At 36.8% G+C, this 21049-nt stretch overlaps 1 protein-coding gene across 3 annotated transcripts in view; it reads right to left on the bottom strand.

The window, feature by feature from the left end:
* The window catches only part of ORC3 (origin recognition complex subunit 3), a 48664-nt gene that overhangs the window by 5116 nt on the left and 22499 nt on the right, over positions 1-21049 (bottom strand). For 2 of the 3 annotated variants that reach the window (XM_019743293.2, XM_019743295.2), the window contains exons 12-16: positions 17904-18020; positions 17002-17081; positions 6026-6156; positions 3328-3407; positions 2276-2376 (exon numbers count right to left, since the gene is read on the bottom strand). In XM_019743293.2, coding sequence (XP_019598852.1) covers positions 2276-2376; positions 3328-3407; positions 6026-6156; positions 17002-17081; positions 17904-18020 — 509 coding nt within the window. The remainder of the gene's footprint in view (positions 1-2275; positions 2377-3327; positions 3408-6025; positions 6157-17001; positions 17082-17903; positions 18021-21049) is intronic. The other variant, XM_074333280.1, reaches the window with a different exon arrangement.

Raw genomic sequence — 21049 nt, 5'->3', positions numbered from 1 at the left:
TCACTGCCTCCCTGGCTGGCTGGCTCCCATCTGTAACTTCTGACCATAAATTCTTCCCACACCAACCTCAGGCAGTTTCTCCCCAATAATTAAAGACCCCGTTGAAGTTCCTGCTATGTAATAAGGACTGGAAATCTAACAAGGCAACCAGATAGTCAATTTCAGAAAAAAACTGTCTCACATTTGTACTTCTCTCCTTTTTCAATTCAACATCTTTAATTTTTAGAAATTCAATTAATTCCCAAGGCAAAAGGCCTTTTTGGATATCCTCAAAGAATCCCCATTAGGGGCAAAGTATTTGCCTGTATTTTGTTTCCACTGGGCTACATTAGTTGAACAACAACAGTGACAAAGTAATCATACATTAGAATTTCTGTCCAAGCACAAACTTGGAGATTGATAAATAAATACATTCTGCAACTTATTTGCTGTGAGAGAAACAAGCAATGTGTCTGGCACGAGAGCAATGCAGGAGGCTCATTTTGGATTCAGATCAGAGTTCACAAGCCAAAGAGAGATGGTTTTAAGGGAATTTGTAGAATCCCTCAGTACCAACAAAGCCTACCAAGTTGAAGCTTGTGTTTTGGTGAAAACAGTAACTTAGTCTCAGCTCTCAGTGGTCTCAGCAAGAGCAGATCATGGTATACTGGGAACCCTGCCTCCTGGAGTCTACTGCTTCCGTTTCTCTTTAAAGGACATCTTTTTTCCAGAACTCCAAGCTTTGTTCAAACATCTGTGCTGCAGTCCTTGGGGACAGTATGGAGAAATGGGGAGGGCCTTCTGACAGATGTCAGCATACAGAGACTTTCCACAAGTCAGAGCCTCTCTGGGCTTTCGCTGCCACGTGACTCCTCAGGTCCCTTTCAGCTCTAACATGCTACAAATCATAACCTCTTCCCTCGTGGGATAGTCAATCTTGGTAAAGACAGTAAATCCTAGTATGGAAAATGTGATTTCACCACAACACATTTCAGTCATGCTCAGCTTTATTTCAGTAACTACTAAGAAAGGTACAAAGTTGTATATTAGGTCAAAGATCACAAAAGGGGAATGGTTGTCTGGTCCTAGAGTCACCAGTTTGGGATTTGTGGGAACTCTGAAAGGAAAGGAACCCTACATTTGACCTAGAAATTATGCTAAATTACACTGAAAAATCATTTTTAGCAACTTGATAAAAGGGAAGAGTCAGGAACTTAGGCCTAGAAACCATAAAAACAGGAAAGCCGGTAGGGCAAGGTTAACTGAATTCCAAAAGGTCGTTTCTGGCTAGTAGATCAGCAATATTGCATGGCCTCACTTTTATATGACACATTTCTCTCACTTGAATCTTCTTGGTTGATCATTTGGACCGCTTTCATGACAGTATTTTCTCCCCACTGACGAGGAACAATAACTCTGCCCCCACACTGTCCTAGAAAATGGAACTTTTCACTTTCAAGACGGTCAGGTAATTTATCACCTTAGTCTTCAATAACTGAGCTGCTATTTTTTCAGTACTTGATTCTATTCGGTGACTAGCCTGCTGCTGAGCTTGAACTGCCATTAAAAAACAATAAGCAAAGATAAATAAGTTTTCCCTACTTTTTAACTATTAAATCATTTTCTTTTTCACACTTCTCATGTTTTTATACATCATGTCCGAATTGCCTAAAAGGCAGCTTAGGTGGGTGGTCTTACACAACCACATAAAGCTAGCTTTGGGGAAATCCACGAATCAGAATGACTTGGGTTTCCCCAAAAGGAATCATCTTAAAATACAGGCAGGACTGCTGGACTTACAAATTTACTATGAGTACATTTCTCAACATGAATTTAGTGCTGATAATGAGTTGTACTGGTATACGTAGTTTAGAATTAGAAGTCCTTTAATCAGGATAAGACAGGACATTGTGGCTAGTCTGCTCTGCTTCCGGGGCTTGGCCCAGGTCCAGCACACTCCTAGCAAAGATAAAGGATAAAGTGCAGGGCACTTTGTTTTTAGAAAGAGGAAACACTATGTTTCCTCCACCACTCTTCCCTGTCCCAGCCTAATGAACTAATCAAATTTAAACCTGTGTTCTTGAACTGGTAGTAAAAGAATGAACTCAGTCATTTAACCAGACATCTTCATAAGAATGGAAAAAGAATCAAAATTCCAATTCTTAGCTGGAAGGAGGGACCTGAAAAGCATAAAGCCTAATTCAGGAGACAGTGTCCTGGCTTGGCTATGGACAGCTATCACACCAGTGTTATTTGGGAAAATAGTCTGATTTCTAGCTCTTAATAACAGACTCACCTCACCAGACTGTCAATGAAGTTCACAACTTTTTCTCTAAGTACTTCAAACTTGGTTGGCTTCTTACTTGTTCTTCTTAACTCCTTCATTTCCAATAAGGCCTGTGGATGAAAGCACATACCTTTTCTGGTGATTCTGAGGAAGGAAACCCTTCAAGAAGGTACTCTGTTGCTCAGGCAGAAGCAGCTGACGCCCTCTCCATAAGAGAATGTGCAAAGAAAGAACTGGATTAAAATGGGTTGTTTTTATTTTTTATTTTTAAAGTCTGGAAAGAATCTCTCCTCCTAGGTGTTTTGCTTCAAATATATATCAAGTGAATTTTCAGGGAAAGAGGAAAAGGGCAGTGCATTACTAAGTTATTATATGGCATAGTGCTCATTCTTCACAACCCGTTACGTACTTCATTTCAGGAGAGGGCTTACAAGAACAACAACAACAAAACCTTGCCTTTTTGCCATACTAACAGAATAGGTTCCATGTGTTTTGTTTTGCTTAGACTGAAATTTTACTCTACATTTATCATAACCTGATATCATGCTATACAAAGAAGGTTCTTTACTTTGACAACCAAGATTCTAAAGTTAGAACTATCTGAAAAAGATTATAGTGGGTATACTGTGGCTCAATTTCTGCTCTGTGCTTAACACGCATTTAAAAAATCAAGAAAAGTATCTAAAACTAATAGAGTTAGGCTTTTTTGCATGTTTCAGTTTGATCAAACAGAAAAACAAATACATCAGATAAATAATTGGATTCATGTTTGCAACCACGTTCCCATTTTCCTTTATTGCTAGTTAATTTTCTTTGTCTCTCTGAGACTACAGAACAGTTTCCATCCATGTTCACTAGTAAATTCCAAACTGAGTACATGGAGAATGAAGATGGCAGTGGGATAAACAGGATGTTCAATTTATAAGTGAGTTATAAAGTCTGCTTTCTTCCTGGTTGTGGTTTAAAAAGGAAAATAAAAACATCCAGGCAGAGCTAATCTAGAGCACACACCAAAAAAAGGGAGTGTCACAGGATGCAAATGGAAAGAAAAGTGACCTGACCTTCTGAAGATGATAGAGGTCTGTCTTCTGCAGCCCCTTTGACTGTGACCCCGAAGTATCTTCTTCCTCTTTAGCTTGTGCTTTAATAGAAAAGCAATACACAGCAACTAGGGTAAATCCATTCAAGTCAAGAGAATCAACATTTTTATTACTCCAAGGGAAATAAAGTTTCATCTATTTTTTTTTCAATGTGGCAGAGGATCAAGGGTCCATTAGATAAATGATTTCTTCCAGAAACTGAATGTAAACAAATATTACATAAGTTATGCTGCAGAGAGGTCTTAAAAAAACCAGCTACTGAATTTTAAAACGGTGACCACAATAAAAAAAAAAGTACAAATAACACCGCGCCCCTACCCCCACCACATCAACAGCAAAAAGCTCCAGATCTTTGCACTGTTATAAACTGCTTTTAAAAAATGAATTTAAATTGTATTCCTTTGATTATGCCAAGACTGTAAACAACACACACCTACACCCTGGGGAGTATGGTCTCAACCTTCCAATGCATCCAATGCACTAGTTTTGACAAAATGCTATGTAATGATGAGTGGAGTGTGTGAAAGATCGGAAATCATCTATTAAAACACCAAGTGCACCAGGGCTCCTCAGCAGAGGGAACGAAAACCGTATCTGGTAAAAGGTGTAGTTGTGCTTCTGGGGAGCACGAGGCCCCACTGCCCTCCGCTGGCGCAGGGCAGGTTAGCCCCTCACTCACATGGTCCTCTGGCCTAATCTCAGACAGGATGCAGCTGGACAAGCTGCACTGTTCTCAGAGAATACATTTCTTTGTTGCTGTGGCTAATTCTTAGATCCAGAAAGATATAATTTGAGGTTAAAATATTTAATAAATTCTTTGTCCTATTTCTTAGCATGTAGCAGAGACTTAAAAATAAATCTCATATGACACTCTCACCTACTTAACCCTCCAAACTTAATTTTAAACCCAGACTATAATATATAATAACTTAAGGAACCAGGGATAGTGTATAGTCAAGTATTCCTACTTGTCTAACATAAGGGGTTTTAATTTCACTTTATTATTAGCAATGTGTCACTTTTGAAAATAGAGAAACACAGACATTTCTTCATGACACTGGTTTTGCTTCAATTTGTAAAATTCTTTGTTCTTTACACTATTAATCTTAACCTCTAACCTTTCTATTAAGCTGTATTGCTTTATTTGGTATTAGCACATCACAGAATTTGTTCATTAGCTTATGTTACATGAGCTATAATTAAAATTATATTTGCATTCATTTTACAAAAATCCCTGAGTCCAATTTTGTAAAAGATTGACATTTACCTAATTTACCTTATATTCTTCTAAGTCTTTTGCCCTATTTATGTCCTTAAGGGTGGCCCCTCACTGTCCCAGTGACCACAATTGGGGATATTTAAACTGAATATGTGAGGAAAAAACAATGAGCTGGTGATCCTGAGCAAGTTCTTTCTCTTCTTGGGCTTTAGTTTCTGTATGTGATAGCTGGACTCAATGACCTCTCTGATTAACAATTTCCAGCCCTTTTGAAAAGTAGTTGAACTCAAGCTATACTGCAAAAGAACGATGCGTACACACAACGTGGGGGAGTACTCCCTCATTCGGCCTGCTCATGCCACTCTAGTCAGACAAGCTTTCTCTTTCACCTTCCATTGACTAGGCACTCATCAGGTGCCCAGCACTGCAGCTATGGAGAGATATGGAAAGATGTCAGCAAAAGCAGTTTCCTAAATCCAAAGGCTTTTCAAGACAAAAGAACACTTGTCAAACATAGAAAGGCCTGATGAGGCATTCCAAGTAAAATAGTTTCACCATGCCATGTCTAGTCCACCTATGTGCTTACGCATTATTCAATCTGCCTCTTTTCCCCAAACTCCATTAAAAATTTCCCTAAATAGGGGAAAATAAAAGATGTACACTTACTTTGTTTCACCAAAAGAGTAGCATACTTTGGGGCTAGAAACAGAGCACGAGAAGAGCCCAAGAAAAGTTAATGATCGGTATCTGTGGTGCCCCATGAGAACAAAGTCCTGGGGTACAGAGAACAGAGCACGGCTACCTATACACAGTGAGGCACCCCCAGCAGTAAGCAAATAGAAATCATCATGTGGGGGTTATGCAGATAAAGGGAACTGCAACCGTCCAGCACTGAGGAGGGCCTCAGTTCATTTACACTGAAAGAGTCAAGGTTTTGCAAATCTGATTAAAGCAAACCTCATGCACAGTTTGGTAATCAGCATAGCAATGAGCCTCACTGCTGTGAAAGCAGTTCACAAGTATTAATTTTTCAGGGTTACAGATGATTTATGCAGTGTTTTTGAACTCTACAAAGAACTTGATGAAATGCTCAAGAAAAAAACAACATCTAAAAGGAGTCCTTAATTATGATGCCGTTACTCTCTCCAATCTTTTTGAATTTTTGTTTTTAAGGTAAGTGCTCCAAACTGTCCATCAGGAGAAAGAATTTGCTTTTTCCTAGGCCCATTTGATGTTTTTCATGGTTTAAACCAAATCTAGAAGAGAACCATTTGGCCTGTTTGTGACTGTCAAGATGTGATATTCTGAGGCTTGGTATACTGATACTATGAACTACTTTATCCTTTCATCTCTCAATACATCACAATGTGGGGTTTTCCATGTTATTTTAGTTAAATGGTTATTATAGCCCGTAGAATTGGCAAGGTACTATATTCTCACCATCAAGGCTCTGAAACTGGGCCAGGAACTCCTCTATTCTCTTTGCTGTGTTGCCAAGCTGCTTTTCAGAAGACCTAAAAACATTGAGACATTTCTGAAGTATGGTCGTCAGTTCATCCTTTGCCAACATCCTAGAACAGAATCAGTGACAGGAGATGTAATATAACAGCAAAATTAATATAGTTAAAAAATTATCTCCATAGTAAATAATTCTGGTCAGAACAAACAAGATAGTATAAATTCTTTATTAGTAACTAACATATTTCCCAGAAATTAAGACCTAGCCAGACAATCAGCTTTAATGTGTCTTTTGGAGCAAAAATTAATATAAGACCCGGTCTTACATTAGATCTGATCTTATATAAGACCTGGTATTATATTACATTATATTATATTACATTATATTATGTTATATTATATAAGACCCGGTATTATATTATATTTATTATATTCATTATTATATTATATTATATTATATTATATTATATTATATTATATTATACCTGGTCTTATATAAGACCCAGTCCTATATTATATTAAAATAAAACCGGGTCTTATATTAATTTTTGCTCCAAAAGACACATTAGAGCTGATGGTCCGGCTAGGTCTTATTTTCAGGGAAACGGTACTGTTTCCAGAGTAGGAAAAGATCGTACATTTTCCCAAGTATTCTTTGGTTTAATATAAAATAAGCCTTTAAGTAAGTCTGATTAGAGATAATAATGTGATACAACCAATAAAATCATTAACATTTTAATTGAATTATATATACATACACAGAATCAACAAAGACGCCTGCTATCATCAGTAATTCAACATCATTTAAGAGTCCAGTCACTATGACAAATTAAGAAAAAAGCAGCAAGTGGTATAAACATTAGAGAGATGAAATTTATTATTTGCATATGATGTGACTGTAAGGGTCAAAAATCTAAGAGAACTGCAGAAGTGTTAAAGAGTATAAAAGGGTATATGGATATAAGACAAATAGGTGTATGTGTTTTTGTGTGTGTACACACATGTTAATACCTTACATGTATATATAACAAATATATTAAAACTTTGTAACAGAAAAAAGAACAACAAATTTGGCAACAAAAACCATAGAATACATAGCAATATACGTTATAACAAGTGTATAACATATTTAAAAAATGAAAGCCCTGAATAAACAGACATTTTAAGTTCTAACCTTCAGTACTGTAAAGATACAAATTCATTCTAAATTAATCTATACTTTTAACACTTTGAAACAAAATTCCAGTGACTATCTTTTTAAAATTCAGGAAAATTATCTAAATTTTATCTGGACAAATAATTGTTACTAAAAAAGAAGAACAATGTGTGCATGCTTCCGTGTGTGTAGTGGGGCTATTAATATATCAAAGGTATAAGCTATAGTGATTAAAATCAGATGGTACTTGTATAGGAATACACAGGACAGTGAAAGAGAGTAAGAGTCTAGAAAGAGATCAAGGTATATATAGGAATTTGGTACATGACACAAAAAGTAGCATTTCTAATCAATGGGGAAGAGATGGGAGGTACTGAAAATAACTCATTTGAAAAAAATAGATCATTACCTCAATATATTTCAGATAGAATAAAAATGTGAGTATGGTGTAGAAGTAGGGGAAAGAACTACTTCATCAATCCTAAAATACTAGAAGAAAACAAAGAAAGATATTCAAGCCTGATAATGTCCAGCACCAGTAAGAGTGTGGGGGAAACAAATACTGATACATTGTTGGTACAAGTATACCTGGGTACAATAGTGTTTATATTTTAGACTCCAAAAGTCTGTATCTATGTATTTATTTTCTGAAAATAATTATACAGATGTGCAAACACACACTTTCAACCCTAGGTGATTACTATTTGTAACAGTGAAGAATTAGAAACTACCTAAATAGGCATCAAATTAGAGACTGATTAAATGTTACTTTCAAAACATGGGATATTACATAGCAGTGATAAATAATGAAGTAATACTAGTTATGACAACAAACATCTTATATGTACACATATGAACCAGGCATCATTTTACCGCCACAACATTGTATGATGTAGGTACTATTATTATTCCCATGTTAAAAGACGAGAAAATAGAGGCACAGAAAACTTAGGTAACTTGTCCAAGGTCTAGTAACTGGCAAAGCTGGGATTTGAACCCAGTCTGCCTTCAGCTCCATGCTCTTTCTGACCATGCTATACTGCATTTCACAATACAGTGTCTATGGTAGAATATTAGGTGCAAAACAAGTAACTACTATGAAAAAAAACAAACAAAAAAAACAAATCCTAAAAATACAAGTTCTGAAACACTGTATGAGTATTATTTAATATGTTTGTGCGTGGAAAAATATCTGGAAGTACAAATTGCTAACAGTAGATGACTGGCTTTAAAAATTATATAACACAAGGGATAATATCAGAAAAGGAATGTTATCTTTACATTTAGATTACTATTAGAGTGACATCAACGCTTTGAACAAAACCAAAACTAACTAAGCACAATTAGCTGGAAACAACTAAAAAATGAAAAATTTATCCTGAAAAGTTTGTTATACGAGTATGTATCATCCCAAATAAAAAATTAAGGATTGACTCTAGCCACTAGACAAGCATTTTTCAAAGCGGGTTTTCAAAATGGGTTTGAAACCATTAGTAAGTCATGAAACCATTCATTCAATAAAAATTTAATGAATACCTACTGCACACCAGGCACTGTTCTGGGCATTCGGGGTACACCTCAAATGAATCAAAAATCCATCCTCATGAAACTCACATTCTAAAAGGGGCAGGGGTAGGGTGGGACACAGAGACAAATACTATCTCATCTTTCTATACATGTTAAAATTAATATTATGAAAAAATATTGAGCAGAGTATAGTGGGGAGAATGCGGGGGAGGGGGTTGTGGGTAACTTTCAATTTTAAAATGGTTATTGAGCCTCACTGATGACATTTGAAGAAACATGTGAAGGAGGTATGAGAGTTAGCTATACAATATCTAGAAGAGCTTTTCCTGGCAGAGAGAATAAAACATGCAATGATCCCATAGTAGGTGTATGTCTGGCATATTCAAAAAGAGTAAGGAGGCCAAGGTGACTGAAGTGGAAAGAGAGAGACCAAGCAGGAGATAAATTCAGAGAAAGGCTGGATCATGTAGGGTCATCGTATAAACTGGTAGCTTTTAGTCTGAATGAAAAGGGAAATTAACAGAGAGTTTTGAGCAAATGAGTGACATTATCTGACATATATGAAAAGGATGATTATGACTGCTATCTTGAGAAAATCCTGTAGGGGAGCATGTGTGGAAGGAAGGAAACCAGTTAGGAGGCTATTGCAGTAATCCAGGTGAGAGATGATGGTGACTGGGACAATGGTGGTGCCAGTGAGGGAAGGTAGCAAGGAGAGGTTTGATTCTGGACATAATTTTGAAGGCAGAACCCAGGCTTTCGGCTTTGAACAATCAGAAGGATGGAAAGACAGCAGGAAGATTCTAGGTTTCAGGGGGGAAGATCAGACATTCAATTTTGAAGATATTAAATCTGAGATGTGTATCAAATATCCAAGTGGAGGTGTTAAACAGGTAGATGGGCATAACAGTCTGGCACGCAGGAGAGAAGTGTGGGCTTTGGACTACACACGGGGGCACTGTCATGTCAGAACGTCATGGAGAAGGGAAACCAGCAAAGAACACTGAGAAGGAAGGAGCATGCAGTGAGGTTAGGATACAAAGCGAGAGAGGCTGGGCCTTGGAAGTCATTAAGGAGTGATGAACTGTGCTCAATGCTGATAATACCTTAACTAATGCCACACATAACTGACCATTAGATTTAGGAACATGGAGGTCACTGGTGACCTTGATCAAAGTGGTTTTGATAATGTGCAAAAAGCAAATCAGTTAGAGAGATAATGAGAGGAGAGGAACTGAAGATAGTGTGACAATGCTTTCGAATTTTTGTGGATTTCATCTAGCATGTTGTTTTAAAAGAAACAGAGTAAAACTGAAAAGAAAATATTTGAATTATAAAGTCTAAAAGCCACCACACTAGAGTACTTTGAAAAAAAAAGGAAAAACACATCTAAGATAGGTCACATTAATGCGGAAAAAGAGCTATTTATCTTTAAGGAACTTGATTAAGTGATTATATCACTACCAGGTACATGGTCCGAAAAAGGCTTGTGATACTGAATGTGTTAAAGCTTTATAGGTTGTCAAAAAAATGTTTCTTTGACTAAGACAGAAAGAGAATCATTTAGCAATCATTAAAAGCAATCACCCTGCAGGGCAATGGGGTGTTCTGCTTCGTTGTGCAGAAAGCCAGTCATTTCTGGTTAAGTACTGATTATTATATACACGTCTGATTGAGAACAGGCCCTAAGGAGAAACTGGTCAGTCCATGGCTAATGCAAAGATCTCCTGAATAATGAGTTCTCAAGCTCTCCACAGACATCATTACAATACAGCTTCAAAAAATATTCAAAAACTCAAACCTGCAAGTGTATCAGTGAAGACTAGAAGAAAACAAAAAAAGCTTACAAAGAAAACATTCACAGAGACTGTCTTCTTCAAAAACAACACGATAAAGCAATCATTTATGATCATAACAAGTGAAAGAGAAACCAAAAATATGCATAATTACCCCTAAGGCTTGATATTTCATCTGAGATACCACTCCTTCCAAGAAACTGCTTGACCTACCAAATGGAAGTAACTATCCAGTCTATTAGTTCCTTAGCACCCAAGAGTTCACCTATTACAGCACTTACTCCTCTGTACTGTAATTGCCTGTCCACTTGTCCACTTTAATCTCTCACTTGGCCAAAATTCACTGTAGATCAGACTCAGGGCTGTCTCTGCCATCAGATCAGTGGCTCCACCGATCATGCACAGAAAAACATTTTTTGAATGGATGACCCAGGCAATGGCCATGCACTGATAAAGAATTTCATGACGTCAGGCCTTAGTGAAGGACAGTTTGTCAATTCTCAAATTGGTTCATGCTGGGGAGTCCCTGGAAATCATGGTGCCCTCTGTGGAACACCATGCCCTTTTTTGAATGTCAAAATAAATAAAGTTAATTCTATCACATGGTTAGAAACCATTTTAGTAAGAGAAAATAGATACATGTTATTGATGCATTATAAAAGTATAACCATGAGTTCACAGGGAAAAAAACGTTGTCAAACTTAGTTTAAGTAGCTATAGCTGAGTTTTTAAAATTAGTATTTCTTAGCTACTTTTTCATTTTACTAACAGAAAAGTGGTAGTGGGCACTAACTGTTTAATAAAGAAAACCTAAAACTACAAATTCAGAATTTTTTTTTTTTTTGGTTTATGGAGATAAAATAAAGCACTGCTCACTATTAGTGCTGAAATACCTTAGTCCAGTTTTAGACTAGATCAATTTGAGATCAATTGCCTAAAGTCATTCAGCTTCTCTCTCTACAACTAAGACTTCTCTTTTACTTGGATGGCTTCATTTCTTCCTCAATTTTTTTGTACCCTTTTCTTATTCCTCTTTATTTTCTAGAACAGTTTTCCTCAAAGTGTGGTTCCTGGACTATCCGTCCAAACGTGGTGGAGTGCCTGCTTGTTAAATGCTGAATCGGTGAATCCTGCTGATCATCACATTGAGGTTCCCAAGAGTCAGATTCAGAGTCTTTGAAGAAAGGGCAGAGAGGTACACCTTGAATACGCCTTAGCTGATTCCTAGGCACACTGAAGCCTGAAAACCATTATTCTAAAAGCAGGACTCTCAACATCCTTTGCTTTAAAACGAGCTGCAACAATTTAGCTGTTTGCCTGATTTCTCCACAAGCCAACAGATAATTGTGGAGGTACCTGATGGGATATAAATTCAGGACTGGCAATTCCTGTTCTAAAAGAAAGAATATTTTAATGGTGTAATCTCAAAGCTTCTGCATGGATAAAGCTAGATTATCAAAAATTAGATTAGTGCTATTCAGGAGGCATCTCAGACTGTGGAGCTGTATCATTTAGATTCCAAATCTTCAGTGTCTTTGAAGTAAGCTAAAGTGATCAAATGTTAATATTATTACTTGGGTCATGTTTTTTCAACTCAATGAAAGCTGAGCTGACCTGCTAATATATTACTGTTTAACTCAAAAGCCTTACTCAGAAATTAGAATAATTTCTTTCAGTATAAAGTAAATGCCTTCAGCTATCAATCAACTTCAATTTACAAATCTGTTTCTGTAGCAAGCTCATAAAGTTACACTTGGGATCAGCATACTAGACACTGAGGCTCCTTTCACTTATGGCTGCAGCCTGTGCCAAAATGACTCGCGTCAGGATTGGGGGAGGGGGTTGCACCTACAGAATACTTTGCTGGCTCATTTTAAAAATTTGAGTATGCTCTGAACATGGACTATTGGCCACAACCCATATAAATTTCCTTTTATACCACCTCTCAAATAATTGGAATAGGGCTGAAAAATGTTCTGAACTTTGAAGGTTCAGATTTAAATTTCATCTCTGCCAACTGCAGGAAAGTCATTCAATGTTTCTGGCTTTGGTTTTCTTATTTGGAAGAAAATGTGCTAACTCTGGATGGGTAATTCTCAACTGATGGGATGGGGAGGCAAAATAAATTCCCCTAAGAAAGGGGGCACACTGTTTACTATCCCCAATCCAAGAATGGCTGCCAGAGCAATCCACTGCACAGACGTGAGGGAGCAGTACTCTGCAGGTCCAGCTGACCCATCATGTTCTGATAAGTTGAGGACTCTGATTTAGATCAACCCTTAAAACCTCATTATTGAAGCAAGGTTTTTAGAACTTCAAAAGTCTGAAAAATTCTTGATCTAGTGTTTGATTTCTAGCTGGCTGTTTAGAGAGTCTCTCAATAGAAAGGTAAATTTTTCCTCTTAAGGTCTTTCATAGCTGATCAGGAAAAGTCAGTGTACTCACCTAGCTCACTGCTGAGTTAGCAGCAGTTTTACCACTTCCTATTCCCAAATGGTGTTTTAACTTAGATACATCCTTATATATTTGGTTGAGTGAAAAATTAACCAATTCATAGTCTGTATAGGGTTGTGGTCTTCATGCTCTAAGAACTGACTCAAGAGAGGAAGTTACAGAACACATGCAGAACCAGTGTACGCACGTCAAATTAGGACACATTATAAAGGTTTACCCCCATGCTCCCCACGCGCACATCAATGTCTGCTGCATACATTTTTTAAATAGCTGTGATATAAAATTCTATAGGACTTTTCCACTCATAAATATGTAACAAACATTTTAGCAAATTATGACAAATTCCTTGTAAATACTTTTTTAAAAATTGGGATATAACTGACACATAATATTGTATTAATTTCAGGTGTACAACATAATAATTTGATATTTGTATATATTGCAAAATGATCACCACATTAAATCTAGTTAACATCTGTCACCATGCATGTTACAATTTTTTTTCTTGTGATGAGAATTTTTAAGATCTACTCTCTTAGCAACTTCCAAATATACAACACAGTATTAACTATAGTTATCATGCTATACATTATATTCCAGGGCTTCGTTATTTTATAACTAAAAAATCTGTATCTTTTGACCACCTTCACCAATTTTGCCACCACCCCACCCTAGCCTCTGGCAACCACCTATCTGTTCTATCTACGAATTTGGTGTTATGGCACCAAATTCTTCTTCTTTTCATGGCTAAATAATAATAATATATATATATATATATATATATATATATATATATATATATATATATAATATTTATATATACACACACACACTTTCTTTATCTATTCATCCACTGATGGACATTTGTTTCCATGCCTTTGCTGTTATAAATAATGCTGCAATAAAAATGGGGGGTACATATACCTTTTTTAGTGTTTTCATTTCCTTCAGATAAATGCCTAGAAGTGGAATTGCTAGGTTATATGGTAGTTCTATTTTTAATTTTTTGAGGAACCTCCACACTGTTTTCTATAGTGGCTGCACCAATTTATATTCCTACCAACAATGTATGAGGGTTTCCTTTTCTCCACATCCTCATCAACACTTGTTATTTTTGTCTTTTTGATAATAGCCACACTAAAAATGTGAGATGGTATCTCATTGTGATTTTGATTTGTGTTTCCCTGATGATTACTGATGTTGAGCACCTTTTCATGTACCTGTTGGCCAGCTGTATGTCCTCTTTGGAAAAATGTCTATTCAGATCCTCTGCCCATTTTTTAATCAGATTTTTTTTCTATTGGGTTTTATGTATTCTTTATATATTTTGGATTTAGCCCCTTATCAAATATATGATTTACAAATATTTTTTCCCACTCTGTAAGTAGCCTTTTCATTTTGTTGATGGTTTTCTGTGCAGAATCATTTTTAGTTTGATGCAATCCCACTTGTTTATTTTTGCTTTTGTTGCCTTTACTTTTGGTGTCAAAGTTAAAGTCATTGCCAAGACCAACGTCAAGATTACTGCTTGTTTTCTTCAAGTTTTATGGTTTCAAGTCTATGTTCAAGTCTTTTGTATATGATGTAAGATAGAGGCTCAGTTTGATTCTTTTGCATGCAGTTGTCCAGTTTTCCCAACACAATTTATTGAAGAGACTGTTCTTTCCTCATTGTATATTCTTGGTTCTTTTGTCATTAATTGCCCAAATATGTGTGGGTTTATTTCTAGGCTCTCTGTTCCATTCATCTGTGTCTGTTTTTATCACAATACCATACTGTTTTAATTACTATTGCTTTGTAATATAGTTTGAAATCAGGAAGCATAATGCTTCCACCTGTATTCTTGTTTCTCAAGATTGTTTTGACTATTTGGGGGCTTTTGTGATTCCATACAAATATTAGGAATTAAGTACTTTGTAATGGCCACAAACTATTTCATCAAGTAGATCTATGGTTACTTAAACAATCAAAGAGATTTTTCAAGAGAAATACTGGCTTTGAGGTACTTAAGAAAAATAATTAAAATTGGAAATGTTACTAGACTATGTTTCTAATAGTACCTTAGTTTTTCTTTCTAAATAACATTCAATGATCATTTTATTATTTTCTCTCATGACTTGAATTGTTTGAAGACAGGTGATGAGAATGTCTGGTTTCCTAAATTCAAATGATTCCTACTGAGAATGTCTAAGCTGACAAGTGTCCCTGACTTTTCGTCGACCTCTATTCTTTACAAAGGGGAAAAGAAGAAATCCAGTCTGAATGTTCCCAGATTCCTACTCTCTTGTAGCCCACTCTTACCTGTCCTTGTTGTAGCTGCTATATTTGATCCTTAGTGGTTTTATATTCCTATTTCTGATCTCAGCTTAGCAAAATGACTGAAACTTTGCTTTCTATTGACTGCTTCCGCTTGACTGAGATCCCTAAATCCATATTTTAGATCTTGGCAAAGAATAGTGGAAGGTGCAAGAGCTTTGAAGTCAGGCCTGGATTAGAATCCTAGTTCCACCAACAGCTAACAGCTCAGGCAAATCACTTAAACACTATCTGTGCTTCGGTTTCCTCAACTGTAAAGTGTAGCTAATGGTATCTGCCCAAAGGTGTACTTGACTACTAGACTAGAAAATGTACTGAAAGCGCCTGAGGCAGCGCCTGGCACACTGCCAGCCCTCATATACGGTGGTTACTACTGTCACCATTATTATCATTGCTCGTGTTTCCTTACCCTAGTGTGGAATTGGCATTCTTCACTCTTGACTTGTACCCCAAGATTATCAGTGCCAGGGAGATGCAGAAGGAAAGGAACAAGTCCCTCCCTGATAAAGGAATCCGTGAATTTGGGAATACCCAACAGGAGAAGGAAGCTAATCACTAACCACAAAGGTTAAAGAGGAAACCCAGCAAGAAGAATCCACTGAGTGTTTGAGATAGGTATGTTAACTTGAGCAGAAAGCAAAAGAAGTTTCAGAAACAGTCCAGTTGAAGTATATAAATACACAGAAATCTTTCATTAACACTCAATAAAATGAAATAAAACATAGCTTTTCAGTAGCAATCTAGTTTCCACGTGGAGTTACTTTCCCAGATAGCATAAAATTAGTTTCCTATCTTAAGCTGCACCTGCTAGATCACTAACATTTGTATTATTAAGTCTCTGGACTTAAAGTGTTTTCAATGTGAATTTTCCTCCTACTGTGCCCACCTGTTCTTTTCTTGTGAGCCCAGAGGAAGCCAAGACTTCATAAGTATTCAGTTTTCAGAGTTCTTTATGATATTTTCATATAAGCATTTATATCCATTGAGGAAAATGATAAGACTATGTGCAGAAACTTAACTCACATTTGATTTTCCTTTTCTTACTGTCCAAGTAATGGAAAACTAGAAAGCCACCACACATATAAGAATTAAAGCCAAGAAAGACAAATGATTATAATTTTAAAAGGTACATTTGTCAGGGATAACTGATCTTTGATATCCGATAATAACTCTCAGATATCTTATATATTCATATAAATTAGATAATTTATGAAAGATCCAATGTTACTGTGGTCAGGGCCAGCTCAGGTGGGGGAAGGCATCAGAGCCACTGCCTACCTGAGGTTGCTACTCAAGGTCAGCAGCGACCTCCTTCACAGGATGTACTTCACCTGTGACGCTGTTCCTCCACCCCACTAGGTCAGGGCCATGCTGAGCTTGCTTTCTGTGACTCCTTTCCGTGCCATGACATCAAGTTGGCTAGATTGAAATTATTCATCACTACGTTCTCCTTGTGTAGTGTTAATATTTCATTAAACAAACATTTGTTTTACTTTAAAAATCACAAGTTCAAAACCAAGGTAAAAGCAGAAAAGAAATGGATGGTTGCTACATTAAAAACACCATAAGCTATAAACACAAATTCAAGACAGATATAAATATTAGACACAACAGGCTACTTCAGAAACTCCTTGGCAGGCAGAAGTCTAGAGGAAGGTGTTACTTATTGGCAGGCTTAGAGCAGACTAAGAAGAAAAAAACCAAACTACCTTAGCAGCTGCAAGGACGATGCATACTCCTCTGATTCCCATATGTTCTTTTCTAAACATGTGCAGTACAGCTCTCTGATCTGTAAGTGAGCAGAACACTTGTAAGGAGCCAGAAGCAATGGACTAAGTTTGCACACTACTAGTGTGCAAAATCATAAACGTTCAAGACATAAAATTAATGTTATTAAAAACAACCATTTTCTTTAGATGACAACAGACATGGCATATATCACATGGATCAGGCTTTATGAGAACACCATTTATGTAAAAGCAAAATGAGGCTATATTGGGACTGGCTGTTATCACTGGTCACTTTGCAATAAGAAAATGATAGAAATGATAATGTGATTATTAAAAAGGTTTAATGGCAGAAGTCATTTACATATTCTCTAAACCTCTGAGTAAAGGAAGCAAAGATTTAGGGATACAGAATTCTTCCATTAGCATCCAGTCTACAGATGGCTCATAGGTTTATGGTATGACACAAAGGCCAGCAGAGCACAATTTTGCAAGGAGTAGAAGTACTGCTTTCGTTTTAGTTCCTATTGCAATGCAAAGTTAACCATTAAGCATCCTCAAACAGATTTTTTCCATTTCAGTGGAAAAACGGAGGATTAGCTCTCTGTTTAAGTGATGAAAAGTTATTAAATAAAGTTAAAATGCCTCAGCACAAATACATTATAGGGGAAGTAACACCACTGGATTCATGTGGTTGTTTCCAGTTGTGGCCATAGAATAAAAAAATGACCAGTAATGTGTACAGCTGGAAGGGATTTAGATTTTGCACTCACTGCAAGATTTGGATCCATTTCAAATTCTGATGCCTGAATGCTACTGAAGTCAAAGCAAGAAACTACGAATATCCTGACTTCATAGATTCTAAATGAGGAAGTTTTAGTTACCTGTCGACCCAATGGGCACTTGGGAAGAGAAAAGGTGAACTGATGAAGACATCTCAAAACCAGGAAGTAATTTGTATGGTAAACATGCAGGTTTTCTAGTAATGACTGTGTTTCCTCCTAAAAAAATCACAGAATACATATGAAAGTCAGTAATTTAAAAAATATAATAAAATCTATTTCATGGATATGAAATATAATTTCTGGAAAATGATGAGAAGATTCAAAATTACAAATTAACCTCCTTAATTCTGAAAATTTATGATGCACACAAAATCCAAGGATAAAGGCTAGATATTTCTGATTTAGTATCAAGTCTGGTGGTATTTTACACACACCAAAATTAATACTGTAAGTTAATTTCCTCCTACCTACAACATTGCTACAATAACTTGGTTCCCCAAAATACAAGTGTGCAAAAGAGCACCTTGTTGGATGCCTGCCTGCACCAGCCACCTGGTGTGTGCCACAGTGAAATAGGCCCATTACTCTACCTCACTGGCATCAGGAAGGTGAGAAGATGCCCAAAGAGCCCAGTACCAACGTAATTAACAGTTGCTGGGGTTCCACTTATGATGTATGTTTTATTAAAAGTACTGCTAGAGTTGTGTTTGAAAGGGAAGAAAGAAACACTGTAGAAGAAACAACACAGGAGATTCTGCCTTTTGTTGATAATCTCCAGTATGTATTGGTTTTCTTCACTTTACCAATTAAGAAAAAAGACAGTGAAAAAGAGAAATCTGAAGCCAACAAACTTTATAATTTAGAATCCAGTAAGTATGATATGGGAGATAGTGTCTTTAAGAAACCTATGGTTTGCCTAATCTCACAAATCATTTCAAAAGGTTTTGTGGGTAGGGTGGGGGTTTGCAGGGAAGGAGCATTGTTTTCTAGAACCTTCTGAAATAGCTTATAAGTCATTTTAAAACACTGCATCCTAGCAAGCATTTTTCAGGTCTCAAATACTTTCATAACTGCTTACTTCCATGATGTTTTCTTAAGAGGATTATGATCGGTGGCATGGTGTAGGGACCTGGCCCACAGGCAGATCAGCTGGCTGCACTCAAGGTCTCCTGGCTTCTTGGGACGCTGTGTACCTGACAGCAGCCTGCAGGGCCTGCCAGATGATTTCTCCCATGGAATGCTCTTTGTTTTGCTGTGCCTATCTAACCTTGCTTCCTCTCTGCCTGCGGGCGGATCACTACCCTCTGACCGGCTGCCACCGGAGACTCTCCCTGGTCTGTAAGCCTCGATAAACCTGTGCCTGCTGTGTTCTTTGGGCTGTGGCTTCTCAGGCTCAAATCTGGAAACACCTCGGACTCAGTCTAAACACACAGTCTGCAAATTTTTTTCTCCTCTAAGAAGAAAATAAAAACTTTTAACTACTGGGTTGCTTTTTTTTTTTCAGTAATATTTTGCAGATAGCCACTATTTTTAGCAGAAAATAATACCTCAGGTATCAATAAATTCAAGTAAATCTAATCTACATAAAGCAAGAAAGCTGGTATATTTTCCTAAACTCTAACTCACTTAGAAATCAATTCCTTGGTCAGCAACCTACGGCCATTATCTGAAAGCCTAGGGCAAATGAAACAAAAGCTTTTGATATCAAAATGTTTTTCCTCCCAGTATTTAAGTAGTAATTTCAAAAATCTAAGTCTCCTACCAACACTATACAAGTATTATCAGTACAAAGGGTACTTCTGCCACCACTGAAAGTGCACACTTTTAATTCTACGTTTACTGTAAACTATAACAGAGATTGCATACAGTCAGTAATTGTTTGCCTTGATGTGAGCTTAAATAGCTTTTATATGGGGGAATATTCTGGAGAAAAAGGAATCTATTACTGAACAATAATCATACATCATGATAATTGCACTACCTATTACTTTTGCTCTGTGAAGTAACTATATTGTACATATAACCGAGTGACACAGTAGAATTGAATGACATGTTCAATTTACTTGGATGAAGAGAGAAAATCAACTCTTTACACATGATGGGCAATGCTGCACACTCAAGGAACCCTGCCCTAGAGTGTGAGATGAGAGAGATGAACACGTTTTTCTCCTAGATGGTCTTGGGCCCTTATACTTCTTAACTGTGTGATTACATCCCTGGGCTGAGTGGAATTCTAGCATTTAAAAAACGTTTTGTCTTGTTCATATAGCATGGCAGACTATTTCATCTGATGCTCAACTGAGTTTTGAAACGAGTTTTGGTTCCAACACTGCAAATAAAACTGGCTATGTTGGACTTAATGAGAGAAGATCTGTCACCGTTCAAAGGGATTTTCAAGAGTCATTTTGATCATACCAGATCTTTGTCTTATGTGCTGACTTTAGAACCTAATCTCCACATAAGATTCCACTGTTATATCTGTTATCAGCTGCAGCAGAAAACATCACAAATGATTAACTTCAGTTTTTTCATGTAATCTGTTCTCTAAGTTCTTTGTCTTACCGAGATACACATCTGCAAATGCCTTTACCTATCCAGACTAATAACTCCTAATGCATTTTATGAACACTTTTTTTGTAAACTCAAACTTGTAAAAGGTTTTGATATATGAGAAAATTTCCCACTTAACAAATTACAGCAGCATCACACTACAAACATGCAAAACCAAAACATGTTGAAATAGTAATCCTGTTTTCTGGTCATTAAATATTTCCTCTGGCATCTTTTCTGTATACTAGTCATAGCTGCCACTGTTTTATTACATAATTATGGTAAGTGTATTTCAACAGAAATACACTGCCTAGGAAGTCATTACTTCCGAAACAGGTACACTTTCTTCTGACGACCTCTTGGTCTTTACTGATCTTTGATACAGATACGGGAACAGAAATATTTCTCTGCTATAAGAAAAACAGAACAAATACATAACAGCCTCCTCACTCTTCTTCAAACTGCCCAGACATGCTCCAACCTCCGCTCTTCTACTTACTGTTGCTCTGCTTGGAATTTTCCTCCAGATTCCTGAATGGCAAGGTCTATAACTTCCTTTAAGTCATTAGTCAAAATTCACCTTCTCGTGAGGCCCTTATTTAAAATTTCAATCCCACTCTGCATGCACAACGAACTTCATACTCCCTTTTTCTCCTTCGTTGTTTTCTCCTTAGCAATGATCACTAACATAGCTA

The sequence above is a fragment of the Rhinolophus sinicus genome, linkage group LG05 (assembly GCF_036562045.2).
Source record: "Rhinolophus sinicus isolate RSC01 linkage group LG05, ASM3656204v1, whole genome shotgun sequence".
NCBI lineage: Eukaryota > Metazoa > Chordata > Mammalia > Chiroptera > Rhinolophidae > Rhinolophus > Rhinolophus sinicus.
This window is presented reverse-complemented; position numbering and strand designations above follow the sequence as displayed.